The sequence below is a fragment of the Mus pahari genome, chromosome 7 (assembly GCF_900095145.1).
Source record: "Mus pahari chromosome 7, PAHARI_EIJ_v1.1, whole genome shotgun sequence".
In the NCBI taxonomy this organism is placed as follows: Eukaryota; Metazoa; Chordata; class Mammalia; order Rodentia; family Muridae; genus Mus; species Mus pahari.
Genome location: NC_034596.1, coordinates 79,611,897 through 79,628,982, shown reverse-complemented (window position 1 = coordinate 79,628,982; position 17,086 = coordinate 79,611,897). Strand labels below are relative to the sequence as shown.

The 17,086-nt window shown below is 42.6% G+C and overlaps 2 protein-coding genes across 3 annotated transcripts in view; one reads left to right on the top strand and one right to left on the bottom strand.

The window, feature by feature from the left end:
- Lin52 (lin-52 DREAM MuvB core complex component) overlaps positions 1–8,169 on the bottom strand; it is a 78,853-nt gene extending 70,684 nt beyond the window's left edge. For both annotated transcript variants that reach the window (XM_021202250.2, XM_029540895.1), the window contains exons 1-4: positions 7,998–8,169; positions 4,266–4,340; positions 2,404–2,441; positions 593–659 (exon numbers count right to left, since the gene is read on the bottom strand). In XM_021202250.2, coding sequence (XP_021057909.1) covers positions 593–659; positions 2,404–2,441; positions 4,266–4,340; positions 7,998–8,028 — 211 coding nt within the window. In that variant the 5' untranslated portion in view covers positions 8,029–8,169. The remainder of the gene's footprint in view (positions 1–592; positions 660–2,403; positions 2,442–4,265; positions 4,341–7,997) is intronic.
- A 355-nt stretch (positions 8,170–8,524) lies between these two features.
- Aldh6a1 (aldehyde dehydrogenase 6 family member A1) overlaps positions 8,525–17,086 on the top strand; it is a 21,960-nt gene continuing 13,398 nt past the window's right edge. Inside the window, exons 1-2 of the mRNA XM_021201469.2 lie at positions 8,525–8,658; positions 16,662–16,721. Of these exons, the coding sequence (XP_021057128.1) occupies positions 8,608–8,658; positions 16,662–16,721 (111 nt within the window). The 5' untranslated portion in view covers positions 8,525–8,607. The remainder of the gene's footprint in view (positions 8,659–16,661; positions 16,722–17,086) is intronic.

Sequence of the window (17,086 nt, the reverse complement as noted above, 5' to 3'; positions counted from 1 at the left end):
AGCCAAGCCAAGACCACTGTGGGGAGCGGTGACAGAAGACTGCCCAGGGATTTGTGCAAGGACAGAAATGAAGAGTAAATGTTAGAGGACAAGTCAGGTTTGGTGGCTGCTCACAGTCCCAGGTACTCAGGAAGCTGAGATAGGACACTCATGTGCTCAGACACCAAACTGAGCAATGGAAAGAGACACAATTAAAACAAAAACAAAAACAAGGGCTGGAGAGATGGCTCAGTGGTTAAGAGCACCAACTGCTCTTCCAAAGGTCCTGAGTTCAAATTCCAGCAACCACATGGTGGCTTACAACCATCCGTAATGAGATCTGACGCCCTCTTCTGGTGCATCTGAAGACAGCTACAGTGTACTTAGATATAACGATAAATAAATCTTAAAATATATATATATCAAAAACAAGCCGGATGGTGTGGTGCAGACCTTTAACCTCTGTACACAGGAGGCAGAGCAGGCACAACTCCAAGTTCTAAGCCTGCCTGGTCCATGACAGCCAGGGCTACACAGAGAAACCTTGTCTCGAAAACCCAAGCCAATCCAAACCAAGCCATAAAATAGGAGAGTAGACACCAGCATCACATACCTTTCAACATATCGATGTCATCACGTTCTATCTCAGCCATCCATTTTGGTGGAGAGCTTGTGATGGGCTGTCAGAAAATAAAATAAGAATATATTCATCCAGGTACCTCCTTCTTTTATGAATGTAGTTTGTTACACAGCCTTCAAACTGTTTAAAAATACTGGCAAACTGTAATCTCAAAAATGCAGGTTTGTGAGTAGAGATGGCTCACTGGGCAAGAGGAATTGACTGTCCTTCCACAGGTTTGATTCTCAGCATCCACAACCACCTGTGACTCCAGTCACTTGAGATGTGATGCCTTCTTCTGGCCTTCTGGGGCACTAGGCACAAATATGATACACAGACACACTTGCAGGCAAAATACCCACATACACAAAACAAACAAACAATCAGACACAATTTTAAAACCAGGTTTCTAGATCGAGACTTTATTCCAAAAAGTCACTGCACAAAATGCTGCTGCTCAGTTATAATAAAGATGGGCTCAGGGGACTGAACTCAGCCCATCAGGCTTGATGATAAATATGTTTAACTGTTGAGCTACCTCACCAGTCCAGAGTTCATAATTGTAGGAATTTTTAGGATTTTAAATATCTTTTCATTTCTATAAGTAAACTTAAAATTATGAAAGCCCATTTGTAAGATGAGTAGCTTTCAAATCTAGTTGCATGTAAGAATCAGCTAGATAACTCTAAAAAATAATAAATGTTAACAGACACAGTAGGATAAACAATGTAAGCAAAGACTGAGGCAAAAAGGATGGCAAGTTCAAGGTCAGCCTCAGTTAGGGTGGTGGTTTGAGAATAGCCCTTATAAACACATATACTTGAATATTTAGCCCCTAGTTAGTGGACTGTTTGGGAAGGATTAGGAGGTGTAGCCTTGTTGGGGGGAATGTGTCACTTGGGGTGGGCTTTGAGGCTCTACGTGTGCCTGCTGCTTGTGGATAAGTAAGCTCTCAGCTACTCCTCCAGTGTCACGCCTGCCTGTCTGTTGCCACGTTTCCCATGATGGTCTCTGACACTGTAACCAAACCCCCAATAAAATGCCTTCTTTTATAAGTTGCCTTGGTCATGGTGTCTCTTCACAGCAATTCAACAATGACTGAGACAGCTACAGGGAGATCATCTCCTCTCTCATCCCTGTGCAAAAACCAAACCCAGGTCATTAAGAGGGACTACTAGAAAAAACAGAGCTAATGAATTAAAAACCCACCACCAGCACCACCACAGGCCAGAGTGATGGTGCAGCAGGTAGTGAGCTTGCTGCCAAACCTGCCGGCCTGACTTCAAACCCCAGGATGCTAAATACTAAAAAGAGAAAACCAACTCTTACATTAAATGGTGGTGGGGGGTGGGGAGGTAGGGTTTCAATGTTATAGTTGGGGTGAACAGAACACCAGATGTTTCACCTTAAAGCCTATGAGCTGAGCAAAGAGGATAACTGACAAGGGTCAGAATGTCAAAATGAAACATTTAAGCAGAGGAAGGGATTATCAGCAGTTAACAGTATGATAATATAAACATATTTAAAAGTCTACAGTCAAAAAATGATTAGACAGCCGGGCGTGGTGGCACGCCTTTAATCCCAGCACTCGGGAGGCAGAGGCAGGCGGATTTCTGAGTTCGAGGCCAGCCTGGTCTACAAAGTGAGTTCCAGGACAGCCAAGGCTACACAGAGAAACCCTGTCTCGAAAAACAAAAAAAAAAAGATTAGACGACTATGAGACTAGTCTTGAAAATAAAGATTTGAGCTTTTTACCCAAGAGCAAACTTTGGATAAACTTCTATAGACAGAAGCTATTTACTTACACTTTTGAAAGAAGCTGCAAATTCAGCAACACCTGGTACTAAAAAAGAAAAAAGAAGTTACTCATTCAAGAAATGTGTTTAGGCACTGAGGATTTAAATGATAAAAAAAAATGCTAGCTGGGCGTGGTGGCGCACACCTATAATCAGGAGGCTGACACAGGGGGATCTCTGTGAGTTCAAGGCCACTCTGGGCTACAGAGCAAGTTCCAGGACAGCCATGGCTACAAAAAGAAACCTGGTCTGAAAAGAACAAAACACAAACATATAAACCCAAAACCTAAAAAACTGAAAACCAAAGTCTTGCCTTCAAATAGTTTACACTCTAGAAAAGGACAGAGCATAGATTATCAACATTACTTAAGCACTTCAGAAAACCATCAGGTGTCACAGGAAGACAAGAACAAACGAGCTCCCAAGGGAGCGACAGGGCAGGAGAGGCGTCTGAGAAACCACTGCCTCCTGCTTTAAAAGCTCAGGACTGGGCCTGCAGAATAGTAAGATATCTCTCTCCACAAAGTTTTAATTCCCTTTCCAGAGCTAGAGATTGAGACCAAGGATAGAGTGCTTTTCTAGCATGCACATGACCCTGGTTTGATCCCCAGGGCTGCAAATAAATAAGTAAATAAAAAATATAAATAAGCTAAACATTCTTTTCAGTTGTCCTGTTTGGTTTATTTATGCAAATGCCCCATGGATACTATCACATTAAAAAGCAAAGAAGCTAAAATTACAAAGGTAGAGTGAAATAATGTTCAATTCTGTTAACTAAGAAATATAAGCTGGGGTTCAGTGGGGAGAGGCACTTGCCACCAAGCCCAACAACCTGAACTGTAGAATCCAAGGCTTATGGTAAAAGGCCAGAACTGACTCAGATGAGCTGTCCTCTGATCTCCAAAAGTGCATCATGGCACTCGGGTGCTTCCCTCAGCCCAATAATGAATATAATTTAACTTAAAAGAAATGCAAGGGGCTGGAGAGATGGCTCAGCAGTTAAGAGCACTGACTGCTCTTCTGAAGGTCCTGAGTTCAAATCCCAGCAGCCACATGGCAGCTCACAACTATCTGTAATGGGATCTGATGCCCTCTTCTTCTGTGTCTAAAGACAGCTACAGTGTACTCATATACATAAAATAAGTAAATAAATCTTTTAAAAAAAAAAAAAGAAACGTAAGCTAAACATAACAACAAGGAGTAACACTGGCTAGTGAGGAAATGGGCAGTCATCCTCTTCTACATACAGGATAGATCCACAAGGATGTGCACTGATACACTGCCTCTGAAATACAAATGAGGTAACTTAGGTTTCCAAATAGAATGTGAATATAGAAGCTAGAATATACCTGTCCACTATAATATACATAAAACAATGAATCAGACCTACAAAGATCAACATGGAAACATGGAAAGATCCATCAAATTACTTGTTTAAATATACATATTACATTATCATTATGAAAAACAAAAACTCCTCTGTGACATACATACAGACATACATAACATATATATGTATATGCTTATCTGTATATGCATTAAAAAGTCCAAACCAGTCTGTATAAAATTACAAACAATATTTAACTATTTCACTAAAGGAGATCAACAAATGCTTTGTGTATCTTGGTATTATCTGAAATTCAGATATATTGTTTTGAAACTATAATTTTGTTTAAAAGCTTATTATCACTTCTTGCAATGTTCTGAAAAATTATAACCACTAAGTCCCTATTTTTACTGTACATCAATCTCTTCTCTTTAAAGCAAAATAAAAGTTTTAATCATCAGATCCATGATAACACTGAAATATTCCCCCAAGGGAGCGCCGACTCTCCTGCGTCAAGTCTAATATGAGAAAAGTCAAAACTTACACTGTTCTGGCCAAAGATCTGGTGAGGCACGGTCAAGTTTCTCAAAACTTAGCAAAGATGCTTCCAAATCCGTCCCTAGAACCAAACACCAAGATGGGATGAGAAACACATTCATTTACATTTTATTATATTTCAATCTCAAAGAACATAACCTGAAACACTCAATTAGAAGTTCAGAGATCTGAACTATTGAGTCCCTGAAACCCTATTGGGGCATGATGTAATACAAATAAATTTGATTCTCCCTCATCCAAACTCAGACTTCCACTCTATTAAAATAAGTGTTGAAGAAAGTCGGGGCTCAGTGGTGAAGAGCACTGATTGTTCTTCCAGAGGTCCTATGTTCAATCCCCAGCACCGCATGGCAGCTTACAACTGTCTACAATTCCAATCAGCACACATGTAGTACAGAGACATACATGCAATCAAAATACCTATACACATAAACTTTTTTTAAAAATGGGTCTCAGGTGGACATGGTGATTGACACATGCACCAGTACTCATATGCATGACTGAGTGCAGACATACACAGAAACATGCAAACTCTCCCTTTAAACTCATAGCCTCCCTTCCTGGGTATCCTGTTGTCCTTACTCTCGCACCTCACACACTCTGTGTGTGTGTGTGCGCGCGCACATGCGTGCATGCATGTATGGATGTAATAAGTCTACAAGTAGGCATATAACTATAAAGACCAAAAAGGATGGTAAATGTTTTTAGTTTGCTCTCAGGTGTTTTGTCTCTTAGTCGCTCACTAAGCAGCTAGCCAGCCAGCCAGCACACTCTCAGGGGCCAGCTTCTGTGCATGCCCTCCCCAAACGCACAGTGCTGGTGGTACACCCGTGCCTGGCTTCAGACTCAGGTCCTCATATTTGGAAAGCTAGCACGCTTACCTACAATATATCATCTCCCCAGAACCTACGCTCTCTAACCTATAAAACTCTTAATTCAGTCCCTAGTGCACTGAAACTACTGTTATCAAGATTACCTTTGCTAAGCCCTCCCGCTTCTATGCTTCCCTTCTATGACCTCCTATAGCATGAGATGCCCTTCCATGCTCTCATGAAACTGCTATGCTCGATTCCTCGTAGTGGCTCCTCCTTCAGTCTGCTCCACTCAGATCTCAGACTGTGCTGGCTTTACTCTCTACTTACAACTTCCACCATCATATCCCAATGACGATTCATATTTCAAGGCTCAATCATCCTCCTGTCCAAGAGGCTACTTGATGTCCCTCTCCATTTGCACGTAGGGAAAACCCCTTAATAGCGCTATGTTCAAAACTCCACTTTCCCAACCCTCTCCATCTCAAGAAACTGCAATGTCATAAATTCAAGTTCTTTGAATTATTTACTTTTCCGTTAGTTTACATTTGTGTAGGGTCGAACATCCCATGGATTCTGCATCCACTGACCTTTGCATGACGGCTGCTGCCATCTCTACAGGGCCGACTTATCTCTGCTTATTATTCTGGCCCAGAATACCCTGCTTTTGTGTGGTCTTCTCCAGGAGTCACTGTGTTACTCTTTTATGCACATAAGCACATCTCTTGCCTTAGTAGAATTAAGTTTACTCTCAGATACAAACACCAATTTGAAAAAGAGCTGGATGCTCTCTGATTCTAGAAACCTCACATATCCAGCAAGAAGTGGCCTTGCACCACAGTCTTCCAGACACTGGCTTTTAGAAGTCCTGTTCCCAGGATACCTCCACAGACACCAAGATGAACCCCAATTTTTTAAAAAGACAACAACAAAAATTTTACCAACACTTTTTTTTTTTTGCTAGTAAGAAAAGGATGTTTTAGCAAACAAACAAAAACAAAACACCCAGGCTAGAGAATCTCTTTTGTTGTGAACACAATTTCTTAAGAGACCAGGTATAGTGGTACAGACTTTTACTGGAGGCACAGGTAGGAAATCAAGAGGATGGTGAGTCTGAAGCCAACCTGGGCTACACAGTGAGACCCTATCTCAAAAAAGGAAAGAAAGGAGAAAGGAGGAAAATGTGGTATCATTACTTTGAAAATAATCTAATCATCCTTTTTAGTACTAAAGACTGAACCTAGGATCTTGTTCATGATAAACAAGTTCTCTTCTGCTAAACTACAGTCTCACTTTTTATTGCTCATTTTTAGATTTATTTATGTGTATGACTATTTTGTCTGCATAGTATATATGTGGAGCACATGTGTGCCTGATGCTCATGGAGGTCAGATCCACCGGAACTGAGTGGTATGTCACCATGTGGATGCTGGGGATAGAATCCAGGTCTTTTGCAAAAGCACCAGGAGCTCTTAACCACTGAGCCATCTCACCAGCCCTCTATATTCTCCTCATATTTTAAAAAAGATGTATTACGTATACAGTGTTCTGCCTGCATGTACACCCCCACACCAGAAGAGGGCACAGATTTCATTATAGCCAGTTAGGAGCCACCATGTGGTTGCTAGGAATTGAACTCAGGACCTCTGGAAGAGCACCAGTGCTCTTAATCTCTGAGCCATCTCTCCAGTTTTGAGCCAAGCCTCCTTTACTTTTTATAATAAAACTTTTTATGTGAAGCTGTGTTGTGGTGGTACATGCCTTTAACTCCAGCACTCGAAGGCAGAGGTAGAAGGAGCTCTGAGTTCGAGGCCAGCCTTATCTATAGAGCAAGTTCCAGGACAGCCAGGACTACACAGAGAAACCTTGTCTCAGGGGGAAAAAACACACACACACAATAACCAACCAACTAAACCCCAACTTTTTATTTGAGACACGATTTCCCTACAATTTCCTCTGCAGCCTAGGCAAACCTGAAGCAACAATCCTCCTGCCTCAATCTCCCAAGTAGCTAGAATTAGAGGTCACACACCAAGGCCAGTTTCACTTCTGGATAAACATTAACTTAAAGCCAAATCCTTTACAGGCATTATTCTAAAACCTAGGATTAGCCGGGCAGTGGCAGGTGGATTTCTGAGTTCGAGGCCAGCCTGGTCTACAGAGTGAGTTCCAGGACAGCGGGGGATATACAGAGAAACCCTGTCTAGAAAAACCAAAACAAACAAACTACAACAACAAAAAAACCTCCCCCCCCAAATAAAAATTAAAAACCCCTAGGATTAAGTTAATGAAATAAGACAGAATTGGAATTTATAATTGGTTGTGGGTCGGGCAAAGTTAACAAAATAACTATATAAACTGAGATATTGAATAATGACAGAAGAGTAATTCCAAATACTAAAGCAGAACCGCGAGCAACCTGCTTCTCCTGCTGCCAAGGCAACGGTCCCGAAGGAGACAAGCATCTCTCTCTGCCGGCTCCGTAGAGGGATGAACCCTAGACCTCATGTCAGTCACCACTTTCAGCTATAGAGCTTGGGAGATCGTACCAGCGCTACTGAAATGAGAACAGAACCAACACTCCAATGGGCCTGTTCAGAAAGAAAGTTCCCTTTCCCCTCAGCAGCTCCTTTTGAACTCTCAGCATCACCGATGGGCCGGAGCGACCTCTGTCCTTTTTCCCCGAATAGGGTCTCCGGTTGGTGGACTCCTTCACCTACCTAGTACACAGCAGGGAGACCTGGCACTGGGCACCTGCTAGCTGAAAAGCCGGCATACCCCAAAGGAGAGAAGTGGGACAGAAAGGAGAGGGGCTCAGGAAAAAAGTGTAAGGGTGAAGACAGGGGAAGTTCCCAGAGAAGCAAATAATGATACTACAGGCCAACAATCTCTAAGCCAGCTCCTACCGTCTGTGGGAGACGCCATCTTCCAGCCCATGTCACGTGACGCGGCCAACCGACGGCGGGAAAGCGAGGATCCGCAAGCCACGCCCCTAACACGGATAACCTATCCTTAGCTCACAGCCCGGTCTCGTTTCCCTACTGCATAGGGTAACATTTGCCTAGTCCCACCCCAGACAGCAGCCCCACCCACGGAGTGGTAGTTAAGGTGGAACGTAGGCAAAATTCTTCAAGGACCTTATTTACTTTCCTTAGGAAGGGGGCGGGACCGTGGGAGTCTACCTGTAGCCAATCGGAGTCCCCGGTTAGGGGGCGTCGTCCCTGTGTGCTTAATATGCAGTACCAAGTCGAGGGGGCGTCTCCATCTTTCCGCCAACAAAAATAGGCTGAAATGCGAGAAGCCGAGAACGCTTCCACCTTTGACCAATCACCTATCCACCAGGGCAGGGAGTGATGGGTGGAGTCAGAAGTTCTGACAACTGATTGGTTACGGGAAGTGGCCCTTCCCTCCAATGGAGAGGCTCGGTCGTGTTCTGGGCGTGGCTTAGCGGTGTTGCTTCAGGAGAGGCCCTGGCAGCCGAGGCGTGGGGGAGCTGGGCCGAATCGGTGGTGAGCCATGGCGGCGGCAGTGGCGGCAGCGGCAGCAATGCGGTCCCGGATCCTGCAGGCGAGTGAGGGTGGCGACGAGGGACCATGTTAGAAATGGGTCCTTTCCGCCCCGTCTCTAAACCATGCTTCTGCCGGACAGACTTCTTGGCCCAGCCCCTTCTTTGCAGACCCCTGTGTTCCACCAGACCCGTGCGTCTGGGCTGTCACTCCATACCGCCTGGCCCTGGGATCCAGCCCCGGACGGTCACGCCTGCTCCCCACCCCCCTTTTACTCCTGAGCCTTTTCTTTTTTAGCTTTGACCCACCCACCTCCAGTCCAGCTCAGTCCTTGCTGTCACCTGCTGGCTTGCTTTCTCTCTTTGGTTCCTCCCACAGTCTCTCTTTCACCTCTGTACCAGCCACCTCTGTGCCCCAGAAACTCCTCCTTTTGGTCGCTGTTCATAGAGTACTTTCCTTTGCCAGGAGCGTCCCTTCCCCCATCCAGCCTCTATGTGAGGTAAGAAGGGATGGGAGCTCATTAAGGACATGGAACGAGGATCAGAGAAGGAACTTTGAATCTCCTAGACCTGTACCCTAGGTTTTCACATCAAAGAGCCATTTGCTAGTTTTCACAAACATTCTGGCTTTTAGTGTTTTTCCCAAGCTCTGGGCCAAGTTAAACTTTATCAGCGAAGTTAAACTTTTGGAGGTAAATAGGGGCATGTTGTTTTGCTAATACTACTTTACTCAAAAGACTAAACATTCCCCCAAGCAGGCGGTAGAAAATAAGAGCCTAGGAAGACACGTTCCAAAAATCAGTTCTCAAGTGCCAGCATATCCTCTTCTAGGCTGCTGTTGGAACCCCACAGACGCCAGCGCAAGGGAAGTTGTAGAGTTCGAGAGCTGTATGGTGGCGATCCCCAGCTTTGATTATAGCTTCCCTCCCACCCAACCCCACCCCCGTGTTTGCATCTTTGCATGGACTTAGAATCTGAGACAAGACTTGCTCTGTTGCTGGCAAGATTCATAATCCAGCATTAAGCAACACTGCCTCTTACTCATCCAGCCTAGGAATGCCTCCTGTTGCACTTTTTTTTTTTAAGATTTATTTATTTATTTATTTATTTATGTATTATATGTAAGTACACTGTAGCTGTCTTCAGACACTCCAGAAGAGGGAGTCAGATCTCGTTACGGATGGTTGTGAACCACCATGTGGTTGCTGGGATTTGAACTCAGGGCCTTCAGAAGAGCAGTCGGGTGCTCTTACCCACTGAGCCATCTCACCAGCCCCCCTGTTGCACTTTTATATAAACTTTAATTTCTGCTCATCAGGTTTTTAGGAGTTCTACTGCAGAAATGTGTGCATGTGTTTGATTCTTGGTGGAGTCCCCAAAGGTTCAGGTTTGAATGTTATTTAATGGGACAGTGTAGAAAATGAGCTGGAAGTCTTTGGGGGTTGGCATGGCCTCACTCCCCTACTTCTATTCTGGTATCTTTTTCTAGTAACAGACCATTTCCTCTCTAGGGTTTCTATTGCCAACTCTTAAAATCTTTTATTAAAAAAAAAATCTCTCCCCTCTCGTCATTACCCCATCACCATGAGTCACTGAAAATTCTAAGGTATTTTGTCCTTTGCATAAAGGAGCAGAATTTCTCTTCCCATGTATGTTATTTTTGGAAGAAATACTTTTTTTTTTCTTTCTAAAAACTAAATTGTAGAAACCTCTGAACTGACTTGGAAAAAGACCAGAAATAGTTCTTAAACAATTAGTTATTGTAATCTGACACTTTGATAAAGACTAATCTCTGTGCACATGTGGGTCATGTATGCAGGCCTAGTTCTTGGAGAAACAGAGGCAGGAAAATCTCTTGAGACCACTTCAAATCCAGCCAGGGAAGGGAACCTGCCAGAGAGCAGGAGCAGAAATGAGGAGGGCAGTTAAATAAGAAGATGAAAGGCAACATTGTATACTGACATGCCTAAAGACACTTCAATGAAACCTAGTAATCAGTCAATGGTTACAAAAAAAAAAAAAAACTAAAAAAAAGGCTTTCTAAAATAAAATACAGAGCTAGAGAGATAGCTGGAAGGCCGGGGTGCTAACTCCTCTTCAGGACGCTGGTGTTCAGTTCCCAGCACCCACACTGGGTAGCTCACAACTATCTCTAACTCCAGCATTAGGGGATCTTATGCCTTCTGGTCCCCAAGGGCACCTGTATGCATATTGCATACAATCATACATACACAAAAACTCAAAACAAAAAACCACAGCAAAAACCTTAACAAAATCAACATCAAAACACCTGGATAACTTTCTAAGCCCCCCCCCCTCTCTCTCTCTCTCTCTCTCTCTCACACACACACACACACACACACACATACATACACACACACACACAGGGGGGGCAGGCGTTACACAGAAAAGAGGACATGTTCTACATTCTGACAGCCATGAATCATAAAGGACTAACAGAAGAAACTAAGAAGGATCAAATTATATTTCAGAGTTTTTTAAATTTATTTTTTAGGGCCGCATACAAAGTAATGGGCGAGTTCTCAGTTATTTTAAGTATTCAGCCTCTTTTCTGTTTTGGAATTGAAGAATTTAACCTAGCCCCTGCCCCTCTGTTTTGTGTGATATTATCTTATCCATTCAGAGACAAAACAACCAATTTTAAAGAGACCCAGCAAACTGTCTCCTGATGCAGAGCAAATCTATGACTTTAACACTAACTCTACTACTTTCTAGTTTTAGGATTCTCTGTGAAGATTAGAATTTTAAAATGTGATGAAGTGAATTGGCTGGCACTTCAGGTCACTGTCTCAAGATCACCTAGTTAGTAATTGATGGAGCGGAGATTTTAGGACTTAGATCTTGGCATGCTTTTCTTTTTTCTTTTTCTTCTTCTTCTTCTTTTTTTTTTTTTAACATTTATTTATTTAATGTATGTGAGTACACTGTCGCTCTCTTCAAACACACCAGAAGAGGGCACTGGATCCCTTTACATATGGTTGTGAATCACCATGTGGGTTGCTGGGAATTGAATTGAACTCAGGACCTCTGGAAGAACAGTCAGTTTGGCATGTTTTTCTTTCTTCCTTTGCCCCATCCTAGACTTTTAACACTCACAGCTATAACGCAGTGAAAGTGCTAGACAATTGGGGGTGCCAAGGGTACTGAAGGGACAAAGGGAAGAGTCCCACTCTCAACCTGCCCAATTCCCCACAAGCTTCTTTAAAAAAAAAAAAAAAGATTTATTTATTTATTTTCTTTGCATACACTGTAGCCGTTTTCAAACAAATCTAGAAGAGGGTATCAGATCCCATTACAGATGGTTGTGAGCCACCATGTGATTGCTGGGATTTGAATTCAGGACCTCTGGAAGAGCAGTCAGGTGCTCTTAACCACTGAGTCATCTCTCCAGCCCCCGCCACAAGCTTCTTAAAGGGGATGATTCTGGGTTTGAATGTTGCAAAGGCTATCAAGTCATTAGCCAGGGAGAGAAGACAGGAAACGGCAGGTAGGAAATTAATATCTAGAGCAGTGATTCTCGATCCGTGAGTCGAGACCCCCTCAGGCTTGAGCAACTCTTCATATATCAGATATCCTACATGTCAGATATTTGCATTATGATTCATAACTGTAGCAAAATCATAGTTATGAAGTAACAATGAAAATAACTTTATGAGCCGGGGGGTGGTGGTGCACGCTTTTAATCCCAGCAATGGGGAGGCAGAGGCAGGCTGATTTCTGAGTTCGAGGCCAGCCTGGTCTACAGAGTGAGTTCCAGGATAGCAAGGGCTATACAGAGAAACCCTGTCTCGAAATAATCGAAAAAAAAAAGAACGAAAAGAAAAAAGAAAATAACTTTATGGTTGGGGGGGTCACCACAATATGTGGAATTAAAGGGTTGTAGCATTAGGAAGGTTGAGAACCACTGCCCTAGACAGTGAAAGTCATAGGCTAGTTTATTCAAGAATTGTGCTAGTGAGTATTTCTGAGAAAATGCAAAACATGAGGTCTAACTCTGTGAAAGCTGCATGGTCCTATTTCATTATATTGGGTCCACTGTCTGCCAGTGTACACGTGAAAGCACAGAACTCAACTGATTTGGAATGCTGACATTACCTGATCTGTACACTTTCTATCCTTAAGGGGGATCACATGAAACAATATTAGTAACAAATTACTGCTTGGCGACTGTTCATCCTTTGATTCTGCAAAATATTAACAAGTCCTCAGTCTGTTCAAGCATTTATTCTAGGGGCAGAGAACACAATGGTCTCATGACCTGAAGAGACACTTAATAATTAAACAAGCTATTATCCTTGAATGTGGAATGAAAAATGGAGGCATTTGGGTGCTCCGTGAACTCCACAGTTAGGTGTTTATCCCATATCTGGGGGTTGAGAGTTCCAGAGAGAGTTAAGAACGAGCCAGGTAAGTGGAATGAATCCGACAGAATGGGTCAGTGTATGCACAACAAGGAAGATAAAACATATCCAGAAGTCTTGGGCCGCCCTTGGGACAAAGCTGTACAATGTCTAGCTCCAGGATGGTTGTGACAGAGAACGAGGATGAAGTAGCAAGCAAACTATGAAGTTCAAGAAGCAAAAGTACTATGTGGCATCTCTGAACACCAGGAACGTTAACTTAACTGCAAGGGCAATAGAAAGCCATCGGAGGGTTTGTTGCTGTTTTATGTTGTGTTGCTAAAAATGGAACCCAGGCCCTTGTAGACACGGGCTACTTTAAGGTTGAGGTGCACTCCCAGCATAGAAGGGTTCTGTATATATGGGAATAATATGTATCCTTGAATAGACTGAGAATTTGTTAATGTTTTGCCTAATTCCTCTTAGAAAGACCCTATTTATTTCCATTTGAAGAATAGAAACTAGATTCAGAACATGTTAGATTAGAAACTACGAGTTTTGTTGGAAAGCCATTGTTGAATTCTAAAGAGACAGAGATGCTTATCAGTCTTGAAAAAGAACAGGATGGCGAGAGGAGAGAACAGTGGGTTCAGAGACTTGTAGGAAGGTAGATGCAACTTGTGCCAGGACATGTTTGGTTCACTGAGAAGCAAAAGGGAGATGGTGAGGTGACTTTCAGAATGTGCCTTGGTCAGCCAGATCACTAAGGACCATTGCGCAGGTGGGTGGGCTCTGGGAAGTAAAGCCGACAGATGGAAGGACAGCATGATCCCAAGTAGAGGTGTGGAAATAGTTATATGGGTGTTACCCGAAGAGGAAGACTGGCTGAGGACCGCAGACCTGGGCATCAGCAGGATCCAATTAGTCCACTGCAGTTGCTGGGACCACTTGAAGAGAATGTAAAGAATGGGAAGAAAATCCTGGGACTAAGCCTTGGGCAGTGGGAGTTGATGGCCAGAAGAGGAGAATGATCCAGCAAAAGAGATAAGGAGGGGAGACAAAGAAAAAAAGGAGGGAGGCAGGGGTGAAGAAGACAGCAGGGCATCATGAGAGACAAGTGAAAGGACTTCAGGAACGGAGAGTAATTAGCCAGTAACCTCTGGTGTGTGGTCCAGTCTAAGGAGGACTTAAGAGGAGTCATGAAGGTTAGAACTTACTCATGAAGGTTGGAGTAGATCAAAGAGCTGTTGGGAGTTAAGGAAGTACAGATAGTTGAGAGAAGGAACTCAGATGTCAGCATCATAGATCACAGGGTGAGAGTGAGAACCCAGAGCTCACTGGGACTTTGTGTTGCTCTCCCCAGCTCCCTGGTCCTTGTTGATCCGACATCGAAAGAACTCAAGGGGGACACTCAGAGTATAGCATAGAAGTGAAGCACTCTGTTGGTGATAGTGGACAATAGTTAAGGGGAGCACTGTCATAAATCACCTTCTCAAGAGGCGAGAGTGACCAGTGGCCATAGAAACCATCAGCCCAGCTTCCCTCTACATCTTTTACTGGAATATTTCTCAAGTCAACTTTTGTAATATGTTGAACATTCTTGTTTTAGAAATACAATGTGAGATTTAACAATATTATAATTGAGCCTCCCTCAACTCCCTGATATTTTTTTACTCTATAAAATAACATGTTCGTCTGCCATGAGTTACCTGTACCATTTTTAAAATAGCCTTATAAAGTGAAATTGACACAAAATAAGATAATCCATTTGGTAAGACTTACTGCCTGTAAATGTATCACAAGATAATAAAAATATCCACTACTCCAAAAAGTACCCTCTTAGCTCTCCTTACTGCTGTCCCTTTCAGCCAAGGGTGCCGACAAATCTGATGATGTTAGATATGAGCTTTGGCTATCTGGCTTTATATCAATTAAATCGTCTAGTGTTTCAGCTCGTTGTTTTTCACCCTTGGAACAGAGTCTCACATGGTACCCAGGCTGGCCTGGAGTAAATGAGCCTGAAGGATCTCCACTCTCATCGGATACTCAACTACTGTATTTTTAAAATGTTACTACTAACATACAGTCTATAAAAATGGGTCCCATGTGATATTTTCATACATCTGCACCTTGATTATATTATCTAATAGTGGTCAGTTGAGTCACTACCAAGTTTGGGGCCAATGAAAATAGAGATGCTATGAACATTTGTATTCAAGTATGTGTGACCATATATTTGTATTTTATTACTATTTAATCTGTAGTTACATTGACTATAGACAATATTATTTATGGTTGATTATATTGATTTATACTGTCTTCAACACTTTAGATATTATATTAAGTACTTTTAGATTTGTGACTGTTTTTTGCAAAATATGATACAAAAGGTTCCTTAAATGAAGACTTCCTTGGAAAGCTAGGACACGATCTTCATGATTTATTGTTTCTATAACTTCTTTCTGTGTCTGGGGCCTTCACTGTGTAGACTACAAGGCTAGCCTTGAGTTTGTGGTGACCTATCCACCCCGACCCTTTTTATGAAACAGGGTCTCATAAATAGCTCTGGCAGACCTGGGACTCACTGTTTCGACCAGAGTGGTCTTGAATTCACAGCAGTCTGCCTGCCTCTGCCTCCCAATAGGTTAGAATTAAAGGCCTGTGCCATAGCACCTGGCCTTGTCTTTTTCTTTTAAATAAAGGCTATACGGCGAAAGCCGGGGTGTAGCTCAGTGATGGAATGCTTGCTGGCATACATAAGACCCTTGGTTTGATCCTTAACACCTGGCAATGGGAAGGGACAGGGAAATCCAGTCTCACTATTTCTACCTACAACTAAACTTCATTTAAAAAAAAGAAAAGATGCCAGGAATGGTGGCACACTCCTTTATTCCCAAGGCAGAGGCAAGAGGATCTTTGTGAGTTGAAAGCCAGCATGGTCTATATATTGAATTCCAGAACATCCAGGACTTTGTTGAGAGACACCTGTCTCAAAAAAAATAATAATAATAATAAAAACAAACAAATAAATAAATAAAAAGGCATATGGCCCTAAGTATTGTGTGGTGGCTTATGCTTATACTCCTATACTTAGGAGGCTAGAAGGGAATCATTGGGTTCAAGGCCAGCTTCAGCTACATAATGAGTTCCAGGAAAGCCTGGGCTATAGAGGGAGACTGTCTCAAAATAAAATTATGTGGTCCTTGAGACCAAACACTAAATCCTTTCTGTAATCACAGTGGCTATATGATATTGAACATTATAACAACCATTTGTCACATTTTATATACTTTTCTATGCTTATTTATCAAATTGTGTTTTGTTGAAATAGAGTCTTGGAGCTGAAGAGATGGCTCAGTGTTTAAGAGCATTGGCTGCTCTTCCAGGGGTCCTGAGTTCAGTTTCCAGCAACCATATGGTGGCTCATGACCATCTATATGGAATCCAATGCCCTTTTTTGTTATATCTGAAGACAGCTACCATGTACTCGTATACATGAAATAAAAAATAAATAAATCTTAAAAAGAAAAACAAAAAGAAAGATAGGGTCTTAGTATATAGCCATAGCTGGCCTGAAACTCACAATGCAAACCAAGCTTATCTCCAAGTCACAGAGAGAGACCGCCTGTCTGTGGCCTGAGTGCTGGGATTAAAAGTGTGTACCACTGCATCAGACATTTATCAGACACTTTTTGATCCCATAGGTTTCTTCTAAGGTAAACTCCACATGGTATCCAGCAACCTCCTTCTCTTCATCATCAGTGGTAAGTAACCTAGGATCTAAAAATGGATTTCTGAGGAAGAATCCAGTGTACTTGACAAGCTGGTTGTGACCAAAATGTGACTTTTAGTTTTGTGGGGTTTATTTTTTTTTTTATTTAAATTTTTATTTTAGGTGTTTATTGGTGTTTTACCTGCATGTCCTGCAGAGGCCAGGAGAGGGTGTCCTGGAGCTGGTTACAGTGGTTGTGTGGGGGTGCTGGGAATGGAACCTGGGTCCTCCGGAAGAGCTCCCAGTGCTCTTAACCACTAAGACATCTCTCCAGCTCCTTGTTTTGTGTTTTTAAAAATAGGTCTCATTATGTAGCCCTGGCTTGTTTTAACTCATGTAGATCAGGCTAGCCTTCAA